Source organism: Phasianus colchicus, chromosome 6, assembly GCF_987193195.1.
Source record: "Phasianus colchicus chromosome 6, bPhaCol1.hap1.1, whole genome shotgun sequence".
In the NCBI taxonomy this organism is placed as follows: Eukaryota; Metazoa; Chordata; class Aves; order Galliformes; family Phasianidae; genus Phasianus; species Phasianus colchicus.
The window spans coordinates 29986994-30011765 of NC_143441.1; the positions used below are offsets into that span (position 1 = coordinate 29986994).

The window sequence follows — 24772 nt, forward strand, 5'->3', positions numbered from 1 at the left end:
GTAAAGAACACCATAGCATATAGCCACAGTTACTAGAGAAGAACAGTGTACATTTCAGATGTGATTTCAGACCACCTTAGTTAGCAGCACATTAATCTGCACAAAATGTTTATTTCAGTGAGCGTGACAGGGGCTCAAAAAAAATGAGCGTCTCATACAGGTCTGCAGATTAGTCTAATTAAAATGAATTAACCAACCTCAAGGTTGAATTTAAGTACAATCTTCTCATGAAGACATGATCACTTTCTTGGAGCACTGCCCACATTTGTCACGGTTGGACATTTTGTTCAGAGCAGACATAACATTTTTTGATAATATACAGTGTGTAGGATAAAGCCGCAGCAGTTTGTCACGGGTGGGCTGATCCTCGCCCACTTGAGTTAGACAGGTTTCAGAGGACTTGTGAGAACAGCAGAGAGCTCCTCTCGTGATTAATAAGTACGCAGCATTGTTTGATCTCCCAGGAAACGGTGCTGTTTGATTTGGGCACGCTGTGATGAAATGTCAGCCGTATCAGCCCTGTCCTTTGTTCCTCTATCTATCTTCTATCAGATGTTAAGGAGACATCACTATTTCTACTGGTTTTATATGATTATTTTTCCATTCTTTCTCACTGCACCACCCAGACCTTCAAGATAAGGAGCAGTTCTGATATCTTCAAAACAAAAAAAAAGTTCTCGAGAATTATGATTCATCAGTGGCAACAGTCTTTGGTTTCTCCTGCAATAATCACTATGCCTAAGTGTCAGTGATCAACAATTAAAGGATCTAGCTCAGAGAACAGGAGGGAACAGAGCGCTAAGTAGCCTACCAGTACTAGTGTCTGTGTGCTCCTTATCAGACTCTGCATCCATGACAAAAAACCATATGCCTGTTTACAGGCTGTCAGAAAGGGGAGCAGCCTCTTTCCCAGCATCATTTCGGTCGGGTTGGCTGGTCAACCCACACCATGAGTCTGATATCCTCTGCTTCTGGCAGCTGGACCTACTACGGGGCTCACAGCAGATGTAAGAACCAGGCAAACGCTTGTTTCAGTCTAGGACTCAGAGAATGAACTCTGTTAGACATGAAAAATAGGGAAATACACTTCATTTGTGTTAACCTTCAATCACCAGACCTGTGAGCAATAATTCAACACAGAAATGAGTTAAAATATTAAATGCAGTACTAAAATTCAAAAATGAAATTAGCAGTATGTTGCACTTTTAAAGTGTACCTCTTCTTGCCTGAAAAGTCTCTTTGTATGTCTAAGGGTGCCCAAATAAAGCAACACAAAGTTACAGCATATCAGTTCAACAGAACCACGCCTTCCTTACCTGCACTTCATCTCCACCTCATCCTGCTCCTGTATCTGCCATTCCTTGATATTGATAGTAATACAACTGGGTTTTTATCTCATAAGCCCATCAAAATACTGCTTTAATACAGAAAAATTCTTTACACTTTTTTAAGGCAAACAACTCGTTTTATTTTAGCTCCACCCACAAGCTGAGAAAAAAAAACACATTTTTGTCCTGAATTCAAATGCAGTAATTGCCTTCAGTGTTTAAAACATATTAATTACTGGTAACAGAAATGGGATTTCTTAATTTAAACACTGGATTAAATCATTAATCACATCTATGTCTGATCTAATATACAAAGCAGAAATAACAACAGTTTTCAACTATCTGGAAAAAATATCTTTATTTTTCCAAACAATGTAATAATGTTTTATGTATGTACTTCTCTTTTTTATCTCTATGTTTATGAAATAGAAATCAAATCATTACACAAAACTGCATATTAAGTATTTAGGCCCTAAAATAATAGAAAATGACAAGATGATAAAGAATATAAAAATGAATTTAAGAGAAAACATTTTTTTAAAACGTATCTTGTCATTTAGCCTCTTATAATTCAAGTTTTGAATTATGTTACTTTAAAACTCCATAGTATTAGTCAAATAGGTCTCTGAAAGGAATATAGTTCTAGTCTATATATAAGCATTGATGAACAACTGGAATTTTGCTACAGGTTTTATGATTCCTTTTCCTTTTGGAGAACATCTTTCATAACAGGTATCACAGATTTTAAAAAGAGCAGACATTTCTCCTTCCTTTCCATGTGGTATCTCCATAAGAGTGAAACTCTGTTCTCATCTTTGTGAGGTATCTTCACAGGTATCCTCAGTACTTCAGGAAGATGTTGGAAATTAGCTAGTCAACTATTGGGGAATTTAGCAAAGCACCTCACCTGGAATTCAGTGCGACTTTATCCATTGCCTACCACCAGTCTTGGGGAAGTCTGCTCCCTGTCCTGGAACCACAGCCACAATGAACAGCCTGGCTGTAGGCTATACAGGCCATGGTAAGGTGCACTCAGCATTGTGCAAAAGCCTGGGCGGTTCTCTTCTGGATGTACAGAGCCAGCATCTGTACATTGTCCCCAAGATTCCTGCAGGATCACTCAGCAGTGTTGTGTTCATGAAGAGCCCCTGTACCTCTAGCAGACATCTCAGCTCCCCTCTCGGTGACTACAACTCTCTCCTCATCTCCCCCTGCCTTGGATTCACCAGAGGAAGAGACTTTCCCTTTCCATCACTCAGGAAATCTAAAAGCACAGGAGAATGTACTGGTTTGCCTTTTACTACAGCTAGCACAAAGCCTAAAGATATACAATGCAGACTTGGCTTCCTGACAGATGCTTTTTTTTTTCCCTCTCCTTCAAAACATAATAAGCTCTAGTGCCTTCCATTAAACACTGGAGAAGTAAATCTTTGCCCACTGGTAAAAAGCAAGATTATTATTTGACTGTTTTGAGACTCATCAGTTCTCATTCTCTGGTTCCCATGGAAACTATCCCCAGTGAAGTTTGAGAGGGGCTACGTGCGCAGCAGAAATGCCGATAATAATGGAGAGAATTAAGTTTCTGCAGGGGGAAATCTTAAGTCATTTTGAAATTTTGTTCAGGCCTTGGATGGCAAATCATCTGCTAGTTTCATTTTTTTGCCAAGCAAAAGATGTAGAAATGAGTATTTTGCCACGATGATTTCAGGAGTTCAGGAGATTTTTAGGAAAAAATAGATATCGGAATAAGGAAGTGTATTTTCTCTGAACAGAGATTTACTTAATCACTGTAAAACAACGAGTATAACTGAAATTAGTCTGCTGATAGACAGTTTGATGAGAGACCATATATCTCATTTTATGGGTAAAATCCTGCCATCAGATGTACCTCTACAGTCTCCCCTGAAACTCTGAGACTGTTTCGCAGAGTCTGTACTATAAAGAAATGTAATGAAGCAAGAATTAATGCATAATTGTTGCAAGTGGCCCAGCATCCTCAAGAGAAAAATACAGAGCCAAGGGGGTACATTTAGAAGTGTGGAGAAAAAAAAAATTGTTCACTTAAATACAAAATCTTGTAGGAGGTAGGAGAGCTCTATTAAATTCTGATCCTCGATGAATGAAAAGCAGTAGGTTCAATAATGACAGCACTTCATAAAAAATCCTATGCTTAAAATTAAAGCTAATTATCTTCTGTAGAAAGAAGTTATGCAGATTTAAAACAAGCTGGATGACTGAAAGAAACTGTTATAATGACGAGCAGTATTACAGAGACCTGACTATCAGGTAAAGTATTACAGAAATGATGACTAGTAAGTGATTTATTATATTTTTTCTCAGCAGATTCAGAAATAGAATAGGCAAAGGAGCAGGGAAAGAGCATGGGCACTCACATGCAGCCCTATGCAGACAGGAGTTAAAGGAAGCCAGCTTAAGGCTACATACAGCAGAGACCCTAAATATCTCCACAGTTATACTGCAGCTCCTAAACTACAAACCAGACCATTGCAACTGCTTATTCCAAGGGGCACTTTCCAGTTAAACCTGAAAGCTTTCTAAAAATCTGCTTCAGTGCAAGCACAAAATGAAGCATCTCGGCAGCTGTGTCACTTGCCTATCCTAACTGGAGACCCCGGGCCCCAGGTGCCCAAGGAACATAATGCCTGCACTGAGAACACAGCAGAACTACAGCGTGAGCACAGGGTGCTTCACAAAATGAAGGATAAAAGCATGGCCTGGAGCTCAGAGAACAGGCATTGCTTGCACCAGCAGGAGCGGCGGTGTGCCAATGAAGGAGGTGCTGTTGCCCACACAGAGCTAAATGCCAAAGCTGCAGAAGGAGGCAGGGTTTCAGAGACATCGCTGTTCGCATTAATTGCCTCAGAGTCTTGTTGAGGATGCCGATTCTTTCGGATCACCGTTCGCCATATGCAACATATGTCACCCCAAATGTTTAACAGAGGTAATCAGGGCCCCATCTCCTGAAAATTATGCGCAGTAGCCCATTTTCCATTTTTTCGCTCTATTTCATCTAGATTTCTGCCCCTGCAAAGCTAAGTTTTCCATAAAAGCAGATGGACCATAAGCTCTCTATTCCACAGGTGTGACAGGGATAAACGTACTTAAGGGCTGCGGCACAGGACAGACTGGATAGAGACAAGACAGAGACTTGAAATCTTACCTATACAGACAGCAAAAATAACTAAGGAGAAAAGAGTAACATGAAATGATACCGAATGACTAGGGCATTGCACTCATTTAAAGACTGAGCCACCAGCATTACGGGAGGAAAATATCCCCAAGGGCTACACTAAAACCACAAGCTTTCTGCACAAAAGTAAAAAGCAGCAGAACCACCCTCAGCATTCTCTGCTAGTCCTGCTGCTCACATGAAGGAAAGACAGTGACAACCTAGGCCAGTGCTTACCTCCCTACAGTGTTGCAGCATGAGTAAAGAAGGGAAAATCATAAGGAACTGAAACAACCAAAATTAGATACAATTTTTTTATCCTTGGATGGCAGAAGGGAAGAAACAGATGAACGATCACAGAAGTGAAAAGCTTTGGCATAAAACAGAGTTGGGCTCAGATTGTGACCCTGTTGCTAGAGCTGCCTGGAGAAAGATATTTCTGCTTCACAAATGCTGAGATTTCAAAATCTGCTTTTAAGCCAAACCAAGATGGAACTTCAAAGCTCATGGTCTCCAGACATGACTTCTGAAAACAAGCAAGATGCTTCATTTTCTATCAAATAAAGATCCTACAATACAAAAGCAGCATTTGTTATCAAAACAGAGAATTTAAACTGCAGCATCAGAATTTCCCATTTTTGTAATTTCAGTCAAAACTACAATTTGACAAAACACTCCAAAATAACAGCATTTTTCAATGAAATGGTGTGTGAAGTTTCTGCCCATATCTACTCACAAATAAAATACATGAACAAAACCAGCAGCAACAACAACAAAGTGGGAATTGGACATGGAGATCAAATCAGAAGACAAGTAACAACCAGGAAAAAAGATGGATTTTTGAAAACATGAGAATGAATACAAGGAGTCTGTGTGCATTATTATGTCTCAGTTGAAAACATGTACCAACTCAGAGCTATACAGGGTTTCAAAACAGCAGTAATTTCCATTTTAAGACTACTGATAGGGATAAGACCATGCAGTGTGTATAAAGTAACAAAATAAATATAAATAATATAAATAATTCAGTGAGATAACAGCAAATATATTACAGTGTTCAAGTTATTTAGTTCCTGGACTGTCTATGCTTGATCGTTGTGCCACAGAAGCAAACCTCAGCATCCCTTTGTATTTACATCATTTTAGCACAGATTGACAGCAGAGCCTCACTGCTGTAAATAACAGAAGTCAAAGACTGAAGCCCAGAGATAGCAGATCTAAGGTTTCCTATCTTCTCCCTCCCTCAAGCACACAAATACATTTGGGAAGTTGCCCATTTTTTAACTGAGTCACATAAACTCAGTTTTATATGTAGAAAAACTATGGAAAATAGGATAGAGGGATAAAAATAAGACCAGTCTGGGAGAACCCAGAAGTTTCTAATGTTCACCACTGAAAACAGTTTAGAGCTGCAGAGCTGTTCAGCAGAGGGACTTACTTTGGAAGCCTAAGGTTGCCATCTTTTGGCATTGTGTGTGTATTGTGTAGCTCCCACGCAGTGCCATTTCAGGAGGTCAAGAAACTGCAGGAGCTTTCATTTTCTTATTAGTCAAGTTGCATATGCTGAAAAAAAGTAGTTTTTACTTTGAAGAGTTTTAATCAGTTGGAGCATCAGACGTCAGATGAAACTTCTGTGCATTTCTCGTAGTCAGTACTTACACCACCTGGGTATGCTCAAAATAACTACAGCTCAGTGCAAAGGAACTCAAATCACTCAGCGCCTTACATGTAAATGCTGCATCTGCTTCTTGAAGGGAGCATATAGAAGGGCTTTCCACTTTCACTTCCATCCATTTTCTTTGCGTCTCCTCTTCCTGACCTTGGAAACAACCTGGCCCCATGCTTATTCAGGAGTCTTCCAATCTCCTTCCTGCCACAGAGTGTCTGCTGCCACCCTTGTCTCTCTCTTGCCCATCCCACCCTGCACTCCAGCCCCTCCCAGCTGTGTAACTTGCAGTGCATCAGAGAAGGTGCCACCTTTGCTGTTCCTCATCCAGAGTGCAGCAGGCAGGACATCAGGCAGCCTGCTTTTCTCTCCTGGAACCAACGCGTCCTCTTTCTAGCTCAGGATCCACCAACTGCCAAATTAACTCTTTGCTACTTTCCATACTCATGACGTTCAGTTCTGCTCATCAATTTCAGCAGGAGTTGTACATGACATTAGTGAAAATTTCATTTAAAGATATTACACAGAAGTCATATGCACCCCCTAGTGATGAAATTAACATCTATTTGGGTATGCCTGACATAGTCGGTGACTAAGAAAACTGGAGTAAGAATGATATGGGGATAATGCCATCCTAAATTCACTATGTTGATACTTCAGTTCAGTTCTCTGGATTCTGTCGGGCCAAAATCTGTAAGAAGTAGACAAGGAAGGAGCCAGGCTCTTTATAGTGGTGACCAGGGACAGGACAAGCTGAAATACAAGAAATTCAACTTGAACTTAAGAAAACACTTTTTGTCTGTGAGGGTGGTCAAATACTAGCTTCTATACTTTCAGATACTTGAAGTCATGGCCTGGGAAACCAACTCTAGGTGACCCTGCTTTAAATTAGGGTCTGAAATTACCATCAGTTCACAGTGACCACATATTTACTTTCCAAGTTTATGTCTCTGTGCCTCTCTACGCTCAGCAGCACTCCTTTGAAACATTCTCAAAGTTACAGTTCTAACTTTCAATTCACTCTGTAAAACTCTTCTGCTATGATGCCTGAAAAACTACTGGGGTGTTGATGGGCTGCTATTACTACAGACCAGGACATTCTCACTGCTTCTTTTAACCCATCTGTTTTCTTTGTCCATCTTGATTTATATTTAGGGTGTAAATTCCTGTAGTTAGGACTGGTTTTTCTGTGTTTATATATCCTCAAGCACCTTATGCATTCCTAGAGTGCCTGGATACTATGGTAACGGCAAACGGTAGTAAAACTGATGTGTTGGCATGAGTTTGAGAAAGTACATTATCTATCACTTTTATTTTTAGATACTTGTTCAAGAAGGTTTTCATCATAGAAGATATTCACTTCATTTAAGTTTAGCCGTCTAACTGCCAGAGAGCTCACAGAAAGACAGATAAGCATCATTAGTAATGCATTCATCTCACTTATCTCAAGAGACTTCCCTGCCTTGCATGAACAGCCTAGCTCTTTTCATTTATTAAGAAAGGAGCATAGACACCTAACATTTAGCTGGATGATATTATGCAGAGAGACAACCTTTTGACTAGACATGGATCTAAATACTTATCAGTAAGTGCCTAGCTTTGAAATTTTGATTTACATGGTCTGGACAAAATCCCATAGGATTTTTCTTTTTCCTCAAAGAAGAGCAGGAGGGCATATAAAATCTGATATAAAAACCTGTCGCTCATGCAATTTAGTTGTAAGATCATCCTTTACTACTCACAGTCTGTCTTGACAGAAGCTGAGAGGACATTCCCATATCCATCCACTTCTCCTTGTGCACTGAACTTGTTTTAATAAACAAGCATTTTTCTCATCAGACTGTAAAGCTGCTGCAAAACACAAAAAGCCAACTGAGCTGTTCAAGTTTCATATAAACATGCTTAAGATCTGGCTTAGGTTTTTCTAAAAGATATTCAAATGTCTATTAATATAGGCCATATTGGAGTAGTACAATAACCTAAGATTTTGTTGAGGACTCAGAAAGTACTGTTAGCATAACTTCAGTACTTCTGTTAGGTAAATGCATGGGATTCAGTATATTAGCATTTTATGTTTGGGTAAGGGAACAGACTGTTAGAAGTAATAATGTATGACATTTATGATACAGTAAACAATCAACTCTGTAATAATGTATGATATTTTTGATATATTAAATAATCAACTCCAACAGTATGATATTAGTGATTTAACACGGACAAGCAATTAACATCCTGCCTTTTCAATATAACTTAAGCTATTCAGAAGAAGTGTGAAAAATGAATTTTTTCCTCAACAAACTGACCAAGGCTGTGCAGTGTGCCACACAGTTTGCAGCTAATATTGAATAAAAGGAATTTAGAGGGAGAATGTTTAGTTTCTTTGTTGTGAAATTCAGCCATGCAGGGAGAGAACAACTGTTTAGTATTCTTTCAGAAAAAAAGAAGCACCTGTAAATGATCGCCAAGAAAGAGTCACTTTGCTCACTCAATGGTGTGCAGAATCTTGATCAAGGGCTCAGTACTTTATGTTACATTTGTATTTCAGTAGGAACAGTGCAAAAACTCCTTCACAGATAATTATAGTAGTCATCTCCACAGTTACCCAAAGAAGACAGAATTCATTTTGAAGCTTTTTCTGCTTTGTAAGTTTGTGAGAATGTAATTCCATCATCAACAAAAGTTGGACCTTTTCATTATTCTTTGAACAGATGGAAAAGGATGGGAAAAAGTGCAGGCAGGATTTAGGTTCAGCTCTGCCTCATACCTAAGCATGATTTTACTCGCTAAATAGTCTTAGTGATTCTAACATGTACCTAATTACAAAAGAATACAATTTGTTTTTAAATAAATGTAGAGAAAAAAAAATCAGGCCTTCAAACATAAACATCAGTTCAAGATTTAGTGTTAATCTGTTAATCACAGAGTTCAAGCTATTAACATTAAAAAGGAGGTGGTGAAAAGAAGTCTTTTCTCTGCTAAAAATGCTGAATATTCTCATGAACAGTTAGCTAAACTCAAAGTAGGCAATTTGAATAAAACTGAATACACTTTTCTCGTTTTTCTTTCTTCAGTAAGTATAAAAGTCTATGTGGAATCTAAGAGAGAGAATCCACTGCAGTTTGTGAATATTCCTATGCCAATATTTAAAGATGTAAGACAAAGTTCAGCCATACTGTGGCAGTCACACTATCAACATTTAAAGTCAGGCATTCATTAACTGAACAGTAATTTGATCATGTAAGTGAGCTCTTACTGCAAGCTACCATCTTTCTTGTCACACTTATGCAAATTCTTTTTGCTTTCTGCATTCAGAAGAGCTGTGCACTTGGCCTATACAAGCTAAATGTTTTTATTAAATGCTTATTTAAAGTCCTTCCTCCCTAGCTCCAAGGTATAAACAAGGGAGAAAGGTAGAAATGCCAGTTATGAGCTACAATTTACTATGTCACACCTACTTAAATACCAGGACCTTCAGTTTGGCAATTTCAGTGGGAATATTTAGCTCTGTTCAACTATACTTACAACCAAAGTTTATAATGCTTACAATGTTTATAACCTCACAGCGGCTGTCCTCATTCAAAAACAACTTTCCATGCTTTTATAGCTCCAATATCCTTGTGTTTGTCAGAACAACACGTCTATCATTTTGCAGTCATTATTCTCTCCACTCTGAATATTTTACCAAGTCCTTTTGATTCCTTCTTTACAACAGAATGTTCTCAAAAAATAAGCAAGTCCCTTCTCTCGCTCCCTGTGGCTGAAACCTTTGTCTGAGCTCTGATTGTCTTTCTTCTGAAGTTCCTAAACTACTGCTTACTTCCTCTGTTACTTTTTCTAATTCCTACTAAGTACACACACAGCTGCTATGAACCCTTTCCATACAAACAATCCCTCTTCCAAATCACGAGTCACCCCACTACCTTCATCCATCCTGGCAATCAAATATTTCCACTTCTGTTTATTCTTTCCGATATGCCTGATTGTTCTTTCAATCCTATATCCAATTGCAATGGATACTGGTTACCAACCTGACTTTGTATGATGCAAAGTCACTTCCTACCCCTTGCAGCAAACTTCCACTCTCCTTCCCAAAAACATCACTACCACACATTCCATTATTTTACATGCATCCTTCTAGGAACATTTTTACCCAAGAAAAATGTTTTTTGAGTATTCCTCAGCCAGGCAAGAAGAACTTCAGCACACAGCTTCTGGTGTGACAGGCTCACATTAGAACTTCACAGAGAATTAACTATTGCAATTTCTAGCTTAGCGCTGCTGATCTACTGCATAAAAGTCCTCCTACACAGTAAGCTTTTTCATGCAGAGATTTTACCTTTGTTCTGACATTTTGCTGAGAACTTGTCTGATATATATGAACTCAAGACATACATTTATTCCTTCTAAAAGCCAAGTAACTCATTACCTATTTTTTTTTTTCAAAAAAAAAAAAAAAAAAAAAACATTCTCCCTCTCTTTCCCCCCAAAACTAAACAAACCTCTAATTAATGACCAAATGACTTGAACTGCTACCTTGCCTGGTGGCAATAATTTTACAACTCAAGGTCTGTTACATACTTATGCATATGGAGCCACAGAGCCACACTCTTAAGGGGAAAACACTTGCATTTCTCCCTCAGATAGAGAATTTGAAGTGGTCTAGCTTCTATAAATTTGCATTCAGAATAAAGAAAAGCTTTATCTTCTTGTATCCTAACTTTAAATAAAGCTAGTAGTGCCTTACTAAAAAAATAATAAAAAATGATGTGTGCGTGACACTGCCTCATGACTAGAAGTCTGGCAAGGATCCAACAACTTTAAGATACAAGGAAGACAAGGTTGTTCCCCTGCTCGTGGCAAGAAAATATGTTCAGTTTACAAAAGAACGCCTTTCTAACTGGACTGGATTTAAAATACTTCAGTTCTGTTCCCCATCTGGAGCCTTACAAGTGGAAGTCTATAAGGGTCACATCACTAAATAGCTTTCTGCTCCATTTTCATACACTGTGGACTCTCTTGCTTAGCTTTTAACAAACACCGTTACTGGACTACTTAACAAACTCCCAGGCTTTGCAGAAATAACTGATTTGCTTCAGAGAATCTACTCTCTTTAGAGCCTTATTTTTTAAGATTCATTTACTAACTTGGAGAAGAAAACTAAAATAGTTTTTCTATCACTGTTTTCTTTGAGTTCCAGAATATTGTGCAGGCTATGTACAGCTCATTGTTTTATTGGCAAAGTTATTCCCTGTCAGCTGGTTAAAAACTTTTAACATAAATAGAACTGTTACTCTCAGCACTGTAAATAAACACACAGCTGCATTTTACCTTGTAATACAGAAGGTACCTGAGGCTTTTCTCACTTAGCTCACTCCTTTTGGGCATCTACAATTGAAATGCAAACACTTCTCATTTGCTACTCAGCAATTCTCAATTATCTTCCCTCCCCAACAAACTCTCTCCTTTGCATCTCATCTTTTGTCTTCCTACCTTCAATATTACCAAAGAACACGAGCTATAGAGCTCTGAATAACCAGAATGGCCACGTGTATTCACAAGAATGTACAGAAAGAGAAAATACCATAGAAAGGAAAAAACCTGGACAAATAAGACTGATCTTCAAAACTTGTGCATTAATGCCTCTCACTATCATTCAGGGCATATAGCCCTCCTCTCAGCATCCAAACTCCCCAGAGAAGGTTGCCCTGTGCTTAATTATATAGCAAATATACTTATGGAAATACTGTTCTTGTACAGAAGTTTAAAAACTCTATTTTGGAATGTGGTCAGTATTCCTAACTCATTTTTTTTCCTTTATCATCACCTTCTGCTAACAGGTACTGCTCCTGGGTGGTATTTTTTTCAACTGAGAAATGACAGACACATTGATAGTCATTGAAGAAACAACAGACACTCTCTATTCTCAAGATGACAGCACAAGCTGGAGAGACCCCAGTGAAATGCTGAGGTGTAAAGACAACTTGGTTACCACATACAAGAGAGGAAGAAGGGGAGTGCACAATCAAGGGAAAGAGAAAAATCAAACTCCTAGAAGTGGCCTGGAGGCAATGGTCATTCACAGTCAGGAAAGACAGGCTGACGTGGTGGAGTGTGGTCTGCAAATCATTTTATACCAGGAAAAGAAGCAGCTCCTGCTTCTCTCCTCTGCCTACGGGAGAGACACCCTCAAGCAAGTTCTGCCTGTGATCCATTAATTATGAAGGCTCAAACGCTACAGGTGTGCTCGTGTTGGTAAGGCTAACCCATCAGGCATGTCAAGGGTGGCCACTGTGGTCCAGCTCAGACTCTATTATGCTAACTCTAGTTGTGTTGCGTGCCCTGTGCTGGGTATTCAGAAGAAAAACTTAAACTCGAAAACACTGTAAGAACTCATCCCATTCTAGAATGCAGCTAGATTAAGCTTTATTGCACTGCTGACTTCCCTCCAGTGGACAACATTACCATACCACAAATCAGAGAAACACATAGCAAAAGCAAAAGCATTCCTTTCAAATGAACACAGATTAGTGGAGAAAAAAAAAAAAAAAAAGCCCAAGAGTTTGCACACATTAAAACAGAGAAGTCTAAATATTGTTCTGGAGTTTTTGCAAATGTGTACACAAAAGAGCAAAGCCATTTCTGCAGGAACAGAACATGTCAAAGAATGCAGACTATATTTACAGAAATATATTTTCTGTACAGTTAAAGAAGAATCAGAAGGACAAAACCCCATACACACAAACTGGAGTGTTGTTTTAAACTTTTCTGATTTAAAATTCAATGTGTAAATTAAGATTTAGGTTTGAATACTTGAAAAGAAGAAATGGAAAGATTTAAAAGTAGAAATTGAAACCAGACTGGAGAGACTTAAATCACCAAAGCAATTCAGAGATGCTGTGTGAAATGAAGGTTTTGCCTTCATGTTAAATATTCAGAATGTTAACCAAAACAAAGTAAGGTTAAATTAAGAAGCTTTATATCTATTGTCTATGTTTGGCATAGAATGCCTTGTGTGTGCAAATGGCACAGATTAAGATTTTTACAGAGCAGAACATTACTCCTAAACAACGAAACTCAACCTCATTTTAAATTCTTATTTGCTAGCAATGCAAAAGTGGGGAAACAACAGATCACAACTTGACTTAAAAATCTTTAATAATGCTGTGCTTACTATCTCTTACAGGTTACTTTGAATTAAAAGGCAGTAAGAGTCAATTAAAAAGCAATATGAAAAAGCCTGAAAGAATTATTATCAAAACCTGAGGAATCTATTATAGATCTCATTTGGCACTACTACGTGGCAACTCTTGTGAAACCTGGAATGTAAGGTACTAAATGACACTTCGTGGTCAGATATTATTAACCTGATGATGTTGTGAGAGTTTACAACATTCTACTTTTTGCATTAAAAATCCAGAAAGACAATGTACTACAATATCAGTTCACATGATCCACAACTTCTGTATGTGCATGGAGGCAAAAATCAATGGCCCACTAGGAAGCTGTAGCTTATTTGCATATGACAATTACAGGAACAAACCCAGAAAGTAATGAAACACCTTTCTTATGCTTTTGCAGAAATAGCTGAAAAGATAAATTCTGAGTCTCCTTCAGACCTTAAGCAGAACAAGCCAACAACACTCGCAGAGAGGAGAGGACTGGATCCAGACACATGGCTATGAAAAGAGTTTGTCAAAACAAAATTTGTACAGAACTCTTATGAATATGAAGATCATAGGACGTGTTACATATTACCTCTTCTCCAGCTCTCCAACAGCAGGCCTAGATCTGACAGCAAGCTCAGTTCACATGGTCATGCCCTCATTCACTACAGTATACAGCAATAATATATACTGCAATAATATATCGATTTGTCTGTGTTAGCCAATCTAGTGCTCATACAAGTTATCATCAGCAGCTATGAAAGCTTTACCTAGAGAAAGCAAACCTGCCGAAGATTTGATAAGTACAAATCAGAAAAAAAAAGTGCCCTTAATTCTTCTACGTTCTGGCTCCCAAAATTGAAATTATCTAATATTCCAGGGTGCTCGGTTCTCAATTCCTATTGAAGTAAATTGAGTATTGTGAAGGACAAGACCTCTGTAGGCCATTCCTTCCCAAATTCATTTCCAGTTTCTTTGATCACATTCCTTCACCTGCCTGGCCCTCCACTTCTCCAGCTGAAACTCTATATTCCAGCAGCTATTCATGTTACATTTTTCCCCTCATAAATTATGATACTTCCTAAACTGACATATTTGGCACCTGCAAAATATTTACCTTGCTAGTCAGACAATACCTCAACGCAGCAATACAGGATAAGCTTCTTCTAACAAAATATGACTTACTTGCAAAAAGATATAAGCACTTGATATTTGAAGACATGGGAGCTAAACAGCAGAGTCACCTAACACTATCTTGTTTCTATCCCGCATTTCTCCTTTAAAGTAAACACATCTGTCTCCTTTGGTACTTACTCTCTAGGGACCAAATTTCAATGTTTGTTGCTTGCAATGCATACACATTTCATGAAGACATATCTATACCAAATACAAAACTAGTCTAAGATCCTTAATTTGAACTTCATGCTAATCAAAGCTAGTTCAGATATGTTTAGATAAGGCACGCCTTTGGATCTCAGTTTAGACAGACCCACATCCAGCAATCCTGGAACTACAGCTGCATTCCTCTCTTTCAGCCTTCACACTGTCATTGCTGCAAACCCTATTGTTATACTCTGACATGCTTTTTATTCGTTTAGTCTTTCTTAACTGCTTGCCTTAAACTTCCATGTTCAATCTGGCTCTATCCACGTAAGGTAATCTGATGCAAAAACACTGGAAAGCATGTCACAGTTATTTTAAAGAAAATATACACGTATTTCATTGTTCCTCCAAGCAAAGCTTGTTCTGGAACAAAAAGAAAACTTATTCTTTGTTCCTTGAAAACCCTGGCCCTTCTTCCTATCATCTCTTTCAAATTTCATGCCTTCAGGCTGCAAACATTTGATTTTTCATCGAACCATTTTCTCAAATCTGCCCATAACACTCACATCTGTCACAAGCTTTTTTTCTCTGCTCCTTTGAGTGTTTCTGCAACTCCCACACTCTTGGCAAGAATTTAGTCCAGGTACAAATCCAACACACTCTGCTATTCATCATCTGGAATGTATGATTAAATTTCTTTCTTCAAAGTTTCTGCCCTAAGCTCTGGGTATTTACTCTCCTAATATAAGGAATGATACCTTTTTCAGCGTTGCTCTCATTTCCACGTATTTGGATTGAGAATTCATAACAAAGCTGGATCTGTAGTTGCATACTCCAGCCAACACAACACTAAGACCCAAGTTTTGGAACCTGCAAGATTCTTGACAGGTGTTCTCCACCCCCCAGTTTGTTCACAGACTCTATCTCAACATGAAAACTACCTCTCCAACGAAGCATTGATTTATTGCATCAAAGAAAATAAAGGATTTCAGCTCAGATACACAAATCTCATGTATGTCAATGCACATGAAGCCTTTAAAAAGAACATGAAACATAAGTCTAGATCACATTTCAGAGGTGCTAAGTTACAAATGTTACAAAACTTGGTTCTAGGATGATGTCAATCCTTTCCACCAAATTTTGTAATAGATTATAGAATCATGGAATTATACAGATTGGAATCTGGGGGTTAATCCAGCCCAACCCCCTGCTAAGCGGGTTCCCTATGGTATGTTATGCAGCAAAGCGTTCAGGTGGGTTTTGAATGTCTCCAGAGGAGGAGATGCCATAACCTCTCTGGGCAGCCTGTTCCAGTGCTCTATCATCCACAAAGCAAAGTTCTTCCTCTGTTCACATGGAACTTCCTGTGCTCCAATTTGTGCCCATTGTCCATTGTCCTGTCCCTGAGTACCACCGAAAAGAGCCCAGCCCCCTCCATTGACACCTGCCCTGTAGATATTTATAAGCACTGATGAGATCTCCCCCCAGTCTCCTCTTCTCCAGGCTGAACAGTTCCAGGTCTCTCAGCCTTTCCTCATAAGGGAAATGCTTCAGCCCCCTCATCATCATCTTGGCCCTCAGCTGGACTCTCTCCAGCAGTTCCCTGTCTGTCTTGAACTGGGGAGCCCAGGACTGGACACAACACTCCAGGTTATTTGGTGAATTTGACAGTCTGGAGATAAATGCATAGAAAAATCAGAAAAATCCTGTTGCCGGAGACAGAGATGAGGATCTACTCACTTACCCTGCTTGCATTTTCTACTGTGCCAATATAAGTCATTGTTTCTCTCGTAATTCCTTTTGTGATAACTCCATACATCCAGGGAGTGTATCATCATGCAGCTGCACTCCAGGGCACGTGCTCTGCTGAAACAAATAGACACAAATAAAGGTTAATTCAAACTGTAAGTAGTCTGTTATTCCTACAAGCAGGACCTCTGAAGTACAGAGGACTCTTAGTTAAATTATCCATAAAAGCTGCATAGCTTTAGGCAGCCATATATTAACAGGAGTTAGAAGTTCTCACTTTTCAGCCATTTACTCTGATAATTGTATTCCACGTATGCTTTTGAAGAGACACCCACTCAGATGTGGGAGGCTTTCCTTGATATGAAATGCAAGAAAGGCTGAAATGAGAAATCTTTGAGGATAACTTACAGCTTAATGAACAATGAAGAATCACTTCAGAATTTTTAACTAATTTAGTCATCACACTAAATTATCTTGGAGAACTTAAAAGAAATTGAGCCAAATTTAAGAACTGGAGGTTTAAGAATAGCAGAGCTCACAGAAAGAGGAGGAAAATATTGAGGCACTTAATGCTGGACTAAATAGCCAACTAGTCTGAGTATTACAGAACTTTTTATAAATTCAGAAAATGGTTCTGTACTATTTTTTCCTCCAGTATATGTATTTAGTAATTATTTCCCATTACATTCTACAAAACATAATCAACACAGAGCAAGGAGTGAAAACATAAAACTTACTGTTTGTATAGCTACTTTCATGTTATCTTACTCAGATATTAATTCTTTGAACCAATGTACTCCCTTGAAGTTTTTACCAGAGGAAAACTGCAGGACAGAAATCAGGGCCTGTAGCTTTTTCTTTTACACTAAAGTATGAGCTATTGGTGAGTACCCTGTCATAGTTATGTTTGAAATAGAAACCTCTCCTCAGTGAGAACATTTCAATACTGTTTCATACTTGCTGCTGTCCTGTGGCAGAGAGAGAGGTGGGCAAACATGGGCCATTTGTGCTAGTAAAGAGAGTGACAGTTCTTCTATGCTGCTGACAGGAACCAGTATTTCAGGTGGAGCAGAGTGTTTGAAAAGCCACAAAAACTATTCAGAAACATGACATTGTAATTTCTGTAACAAAGTAGAAGTCATTGGCATGCAGGGCTGCAGGCTCTACAAGTGCTAGTTCAGCAAACTCAGTCGCCTGTGAGTTGTTTTAACTTAGAGAGAGTGTCTGTTCTCTTCCAAGTCCTTTTTTTTTCATTATTGTCTTTGTTTATCACTTCCATATTTGGGCATATGCAATGTTCTTTCTCCAAACACACAGTATTTTCCAAGACAGATGCCAAATTATAGTGAGAACTATTACATTACATAATTCAGTCTTTTGTGCTCCTTTTACTCATTTCAAATTCCAGGAAAACCAGAGTTCCAAATTCCAGCTAAAAACAGAGTCCAAAAGTCTATTTCTGTTCAACTTGGGAAGATAATTTTGAATAATGGGCTTTGTATTCATAAGATTCTGTTGTGGGCGTATTTCACATAATACTAAAACTCTTAAAAGCTTAATTTTTGAAGATTTTTCTGCTGTAAATAGTTTCTAGTAACATATTGGCATATCAAATGTAATTAAACTTTGCATAACAATTAGCACTTCACTGCAATCACAAATTGCGACATTAACATGCCAAAATGCTTCCAGTCATTGCTAGAAAGACATGAGTATGAAAGAAATACGAGCACTTGGAAAAGTAATGAAAAGTGTTGTTACAGACTCCTCAGAAATGGTGAACAGGAACAAGAATTGCAGTTAGTCTTAATTATCTTACTACTAATAACTACTAATTTCTACATGAGTGCCTTAAAAAGAAATATATATATATATACACTATATTTTTTCCTCCTTAGGTGGGCTGATTTCCAGCAGCACTGAGCACTTGCAAGTGTTCAGTATCTTAAAGATCAAGCTACAAGCACCCATGTTCAAAGAGACAAAGAAGCAAATGGATCTGGTTGCATTCTTTCTGCATGAAGTTGACTGTCAACTGTGCCTGAAGAAGAAAATAAACCTCTGAATCAAAGCTGCAGAACGCATGAGGAAACAGTAAGTATGACTACTGCATCCATTAAAAAAATGAGGTCTTTGTATTCTTGAATTTAAAAGTTTTACCTAAAAAGTATCAGGGACAGTGTTAAAGCCAGCTTTTCTACTTGCCAAAAGAAATGTTCTATATTTGGAAGATGAACCAATTTCCGTAAAAATGTCCCAACACTGCATTCGTTTCCATCCACTTCTGTAACAGCCCGCCTTTCAATTTTGGTACTAGGAGAAAGAAATACTTCCAAAGGGAGTATTTTCCACCAGTATCAAGTCATCAGTGGCAGACATAAACAAGTTGTTTTGATCACATCGCTTTGTGTTATGAATGTGAGTAAGGATGGAACTCTTAAAGCACACACAGCATTACCCAAAGTTTCTCAGATAAGCCAAAGGAAGTCTGTGCTCTACACTTAGAAGTGGCAGCCTCAAGACATGACTAACAAAGAATACCTACATAAGCATCCACACCCAAGGGCTCCAGTGAAGGAAGCAACAGGCCAAGGCAGGCTCTGGCTGCATTTTCTTACGGATTGATGGCATTTAACCACTTCTTCTTGGGCTGTGTATCCCATAAACACATTTCAGATAAGTGTAGTCTTCTTTCTTGCAGACTGGAAGAGCAATGAACTGCTGCTACTGCATGAAAAACCTTGATGGTGACAGTTTTATAGCATCGGTAGGAAAAACACCTCAATATTACATGACTTGTAAGGAAAATGGTAATCAGTAAGGTGATGGCAGCACAAGTGTGTTTACAAAAATCAGATCTTTTACTAGCAGCAAAATTATTGTTGGATGAGCTTGCTATCTGATGTGGTTATGGCACAGCTGCACCTGTGTGGTTTTGTACAATGCCATAGGGAAAGGAATAAAAAAATCACATGAACAGGTGAGTGGAAGTAAGCCTACTTGAATATAAAGTACCATGAAACAGAAGAGTACTTTTAGACAGTGCTCAATGAAAGAGTGTAATTTCTGCTCATAAATATGTGTGTAGTCAAATAAAAAATGTGAATACATTCTGAAAGAAAGTCTCACTGGAAAGAGAACCAAAAAACCTTTATTTGGGACAGTGAGTTGGCGGATTAGGATGCCAGAGCATTTTGTACCTCTATGTCAGGCAGAATTTGTATACCAAAGAGCCTCTAACTATAAGGACTCCCCTTCTTGAGAAGGATTATAGGAAATGTGGAGCTGTAGCAAGATTAAAATCAGACAGGGTGAAGTCTTCTACACTTGTCTTTTATTCCTCTGCTTCTAAAGTGCTCAGTACTTCCAAATGTATTTTGAGTAAGCCAGATTTTCTCTCTCATTACCAAACCTCAAGAACATATTGTTATTATTGCAAACACATTTAGACTTACAGAATTCCATGAAATCAGAATTCTCTATGCACAACAAAGGAGTGCTATCCGCATAGATATAGAAGACTAACCATCTTGTCCCTTTTTAAAAGGGCTCTTGTGCTAACATATGCAGGAAAAAGTTTATAAAACATTTGATATGCCAAAAAAACGCTACTTTCCTGTGCCTAATTGCCCTAAGGTACTGCAAGTTTAAATAGTAAGTTAATCAAGCTTACTAAATATTACATAAAACCAGACACTGTTCTACTTCTCTATGCAGTTTTGCTACAGGAACTACACTGCATATACAATATAGGAAGCTGAAGCATGTAGCTCCTACACAGGAACGTTTGCTTCCACAAAGGTGTGAATATTGTCATCCCTTTTGGGCTGCAACACAAACAGCAGTCAGGAACCAGCAGCTATTCCAGAAAGCACACACAGCCCTCGTGCAGCCCGGAATAACCAGGCCTGACATGGCGAACCGACTGCGTCCTTCCACATCCTTCACTCTGTGAGACAGCAGCACTGCGGAGCAGTGAACTCCACTCACACCACAACCCCGGAACGCGTCTCCAACTGCCCCCTCCAGCACTCTGCTAGGTGGCGGTGCAGCTGCTGAACGTTTAAAGAAAAAAAAAACAAGAAACAAACAACCAACACACACTGGGCTTGCAAGTAAATCTGCGATAGGAACCTTAACGTATGCGAGACTTCGTTGGCACCACATCGGCACCTGCAGCTGACCCCGCGTTGCCCCACCCCCACGCAAGATGGCGGCGGGCCCGGGGGCGGTGTGCGGCTCTTCCCGGCATGCCCCGCGGGGCCGCCGCGCTGCCTGGAGACGGGCGGGGCGGGGCGGGAGGATGCTGCGGCCGCGGGGCGAGGCGGCGGCGGGCGGAGGATGCGGCGGCGGTGGCGGCAGCAGCAGCAGCAGCAGCAGGCGGAGGAGCGGGCGGCGATGCGGTGCTGCGCGGGGCCCGGGCCGCGCGGCGGGGGCGCGCTGACCACGCTGCTGCTGACAGGTCGGTCACGGCGGCGGCTCAGCGCGGAGAGGGGGCGCGGGCCGGCTGGAATGCGCGGCGGCTCCGGCTCCGTCGGCCTCCTTTCCCCGCGGGTCGGCGCGGCTACGGTTCGCCCCGAGGGCGGCCCGCCCGCCCCGCCGCTGCCGAGGCCGGGGGGGCTCGGCGGTGCCCGCGAAGGGCCGGGCCCCGGCGCGGAGGCGCTGCGCGGTCGGGCGGCTCCGTGCCGGGAGCGGGGCCGCTGCCTCCTCGCGCTGGGACGGGCGCTCGGCCCCCTGCTGCCCCGCGCACAGAGCGGCCTTCCGCGTCCCGTCCCGCCCCGCCCGTCGGAGCTATTTGCCGGCCCGAGCGCTTAGTGCAGCCGTGCGGGACCGGGGCCGCGGAGGTTTTCCTCTCGCTCCCTTATCGTGTAAATAGCCGCTGTCACGTAACGCTCCGGTCTCGCACCCGCAGGGTTCCGCAGAGTGAAAGACTTCCAGCCGTTCCTGCTCACCCGCAGCCAGCAGTGCCGGTGGGGCTCTGCTGTTCTGCCAGGGCAGCAAAATCTGCTGCTAGATTTAAGTTTATTTCTGCAGGTTGTTTTGTGATGTGAGGGATTGGTGGCGTATCATCTGAACAACAACAGTTAGCTCAATATCTTCTTGGGTAACGTTTGAATAAACATGGAATACCTTACGTGTGTGACTGTACTTGTCACAGGGTACTGGCAGCAGGTGTGTCATGAGGCGCTGGTGACAGCACAGATGCAATGAGCACCTAAACGTTAGCTGGTCTGTGCCAGGATAAAACTCTGAGTCTGTTGGGTAGAAGGTACTGCAAGACACTGCTTTCTCCTAATGTGGAAATTCGTCCTGCCTCTCCTGTCTCCCTCTACAGAGCGCAGCTGTGGCATAGCAACAAGGGAAAAACTATAGCAGTCCTAAGGTGAACTCTCTGTCAGCTAAGATACTAAGTCTAAAAAGGCTGTACCGAGATGAGCTTCTTGAAGCTGAGTTGTGAGCTTAATCCAGGCTCTCCAGTAAAGGAAGAAGTTTTGAGGACTTCTTTAGGGTGAACTTTTCCACTTCAGACTTTCTTAAGTTCAAACAGCAGAATAAATTGCTTGAGAGTAATACAAAAAAGGAAATGTGAACAGTATGAAGTTTTTGTCAGTGATACCTATATAACATTTATAACATTCATCAGAATAGAATTTTGCAATGTCTTTGTACTGAATTCAACTCCTGCACAGACTCTTGCAGTTCAAATGATATAAACTAACCCAAGTGCTAGCTTGATTTTTTTTTTTTTTCTTTTCTCCTGTAAGCAAAAAAAGTAACATTGTTTTCATCATACCTCTCCAATGTCAGCCCTCCAGCTGAACCCATCTCCCAGCTTTCCCAGAACCTGACATCTCAGCTATGACAGTATGGGAGAATGTCCAACCAGGATCGCTGGCCTCGAGAAAAGCCACAGCCCTGCATAAAAATCCTTCCTCTTCACTTCTGTTCTTTAGTAGATGCTGCAGTACTGCAGCACTGCTTAGGGGCAAAAATACACTTCACAAAACATGACAAAAACTGAACATGGGAGGAACCATAAGGCTTGTGATTAGATTTGAGCTTTCTTTTACTAATAGAGATCAGGTTTTCCTGTTTCTCTTGTAGCACTTGACCACGGAAAAAACCTGGCTTATGTTTTTTGTGCTTGTTGAAGATCTATGAAATATATACTTGCAAGTTTTTTGAAGGAGGTGATTTGATGCCAGAAGTCCAGGTTGTTGGTCACTCTGTCTTGACTTCTTCCTTCCCCCGTAGAACATTAACTCAAAATTCAGGGACTTAAGAGACGTCAGGAATTTAAAGAGCAATTTCAGAGTCCCACATTTGATCCCAAGTATTGCACTCAAACTGAAGGAACTGACTCTCAAGCAATAGCTGATGATAATCTCCAGTGCTAGGAAAAATGGGTCTTGACATTGCTGTAAGTGACAGTTAAGGTTAAGCTTTTCTAATACAAATTAGACAGTTGTTCTTTACTGTCACAATAAAAGACATGGTAGAAGTTTATGTGAGAAAACTACAGCTGCTCTGCCATACTAGAGTTTGTCAGGCCTGTGAATTGTCCCCATTCTCTGCTTGTAAAGAATGAGTGGTCATCAAAAAGTTGAGTGAGTATGACCATTTTGCAGTTACCTTGCATTTCTTGACTGAAGGATTAGTTGTAGGTGCCCCTGGTGATCCTGGAATCTCTGTTTTCAGCCAGTAATGGGGATCAGTAGAGCAACTGAGTCATATTGCTCCTTCCCTATGAAGGTGGTCAAAATAAAGAAGGAGCTTATTAGTTCTCACTTCAAAAGCTGTGATTATGTAGTGACATTCATTTGGCATGAAGCTGCCAGAAAATACTTTCCTGCCCTTCCATAGTTCATGTGTTCCAGTACTTCCCTTCTGGGCACTAAATCACTTGTACAGTGCCACTGAATAGGGTCATCTGGCTGAGAACTAGTCCACACACAAGCAAAAATTGTTGTCAGTAATCTGTTTACTGTTCAGGATCATTATGGGGTTGTTTGCACTGGTGTGCTGTGTGGCTGAGGTTGAGCTGGGATTCCCCTCCTTCAGCAAGGCTGTTAGAAAATGCTAGTTTGAAACAACTATGAAGTCACAGGCTATCGAGACAAGGGTTCAGGAGTGAATCCCTGTACCATAAGGACAATATATGAGGATTTCTGCCTCATATAGGGCTCTGAGTACCAGCTAGTGATGATGATGCCTGTTAAATCTTTGTACTGGTCTGGAGCAGATCTATAAATCAAATCTATTGTCAGGAAGTACTTGCTTGGATAAATAATTGCAGAAGGGAAGAGTCATTCCATTAGTACGCTTTTCATTACAGAAGGTCATTATTTATGGGTAGTACGGTTTAGGAGATGTCTTAGAGATCCTAAAGCCAGACTGCAAGAGGTTAGGAATTTATCTTCTAGTTGTAAATTATAGTATGTAAAGAAAGGCCTATTTTTGTTCATGATGTATTTATACTTGGTTAAGAGTTCCTTACAGAACTTCAGACATTAGTCACCACAATAAAACCCTCTCTTTGGAAGAGAGGTAGTTAACAATCAAACTGAGAAGAACAAATTTCTGAAGAAGACAAGATATATAGTTTGCTACTACTTTTGGATTCTTCTGAAGTAGATATTGATAAATTAACATAATGTCTTGGGATGAACACGCTTTCATTGCTGAATAACCAATATCCTATCACACTGCTGTCTTAGAAGTGAAGAAGGAACTCAGGTCTGGTAACTGTTTAATTATAATATTTAATAATAACACTGGTAAAAATAGGGCAACTTTCCATGTCCATCGGCTCATGACTGTAGCTACATTTGACATTTCCTTCCAGCTAAATAGTAGAGACTCTGCCTAAATGTTGTTACAATTGAAACACAAACAATCAAAATGTCTTTATAATGTAGATTATTTTTAGTGGCTATCTAAGCCATGAAGATGGGAAGTTAGAGAGAACCAAGAAGTGAGGTAGGATTCTCAAGATCTTGAAATGTGCATATGTTACCATCATGAATGAATGGAACAGAAACAGATAACCATTACCTATTGAATACAGATAATTATAGGAATGTTTATAGGAATTGGACTATGGGAGAGGGGGGAAATGCAGGGTTTTGAGAAGTGAAGCTGTGTGCTGCGTTAGTAATGGGAGAGATTGAGAAGAGATCCTTGCTAAGGAAGCAGTAAGGAGGGCAGGGAGTAGTGCAGAATGGTGGGCAAATGTTAGAGGGCAGTACAGCAGTGGAGAAGGTGAATTGGTCTGTGGTGGTCAGCCCCTCTTCGGATTGTGATGTGGGCAGAACTTGTTGGGGATATCTTCTCTAGTTAACATTCTGCTGTT

General features: G+C 40.2%; 2 protein-coding genes across 9 annotated transcripts in view; one reads left to right on the forward strand and one right to left on the reverse strand.

Moving 5' to 3' along the window:
• The window catches only part of PPP1R9A (protein phosphatase 1 regulatory subunit 9A), a 168512-nt gene extending 147837 nt beyond the window's left edge, over nucleotides 1–20675 (reverse strand). For 2 of the 3 annotated variants that reach the window (XM_090142786.1, XM_090142785.1), the window contains exons 1-4: nucleotides 20554–20644; nucleotides 16415–16533; nucleotides 7927–8035; nucleotides 5957–6937 (exon numbers count right to left, since the gene is read on the reverse strand). The gene's annotated coding sequence lies outside the window, so the exon portion shown is untranslated. Of the gene's footprint in view, nucleotides 1–5956; nucleotides 6938–7926; nucleotides 8036–16414; nucleotides 16537–20553 lie in introns of all 3 variants that reach the window. The other variant, XM_090142782.1, reaches the window with a different exon arrangement.
• Nucleotides 20676–20720: 45 nt separating this feature from the next.
• SGCE (sarcoglycan epsilon) overlaps nucleotides 20721–24772 on the forward strand; it is a 29660-nt gene continuing 25608 nt past the window's right edge. For 3 of the 6 annotated variants that reach the window (XM_090142788.1, XM_090142791.1, XM_090142793.1), the window contains exon 1: nucleotides 20722–20881. In XM_090142788.1, the coding sequence (XP_089998914.1) occupies nucleotides 20761–20881 (121 nt within the window). In that variant the 5' untranslated portion in view covers nucleotides 20722–20760. Of the gene's footprint in view, nucleotides 20882–24772 lie in introns of all 6 variants that reach the window. The other 3 variants (XM_090142789.1, XM_090142792.1, XM_090142794.1) reach the window with 3 other exon arrangements.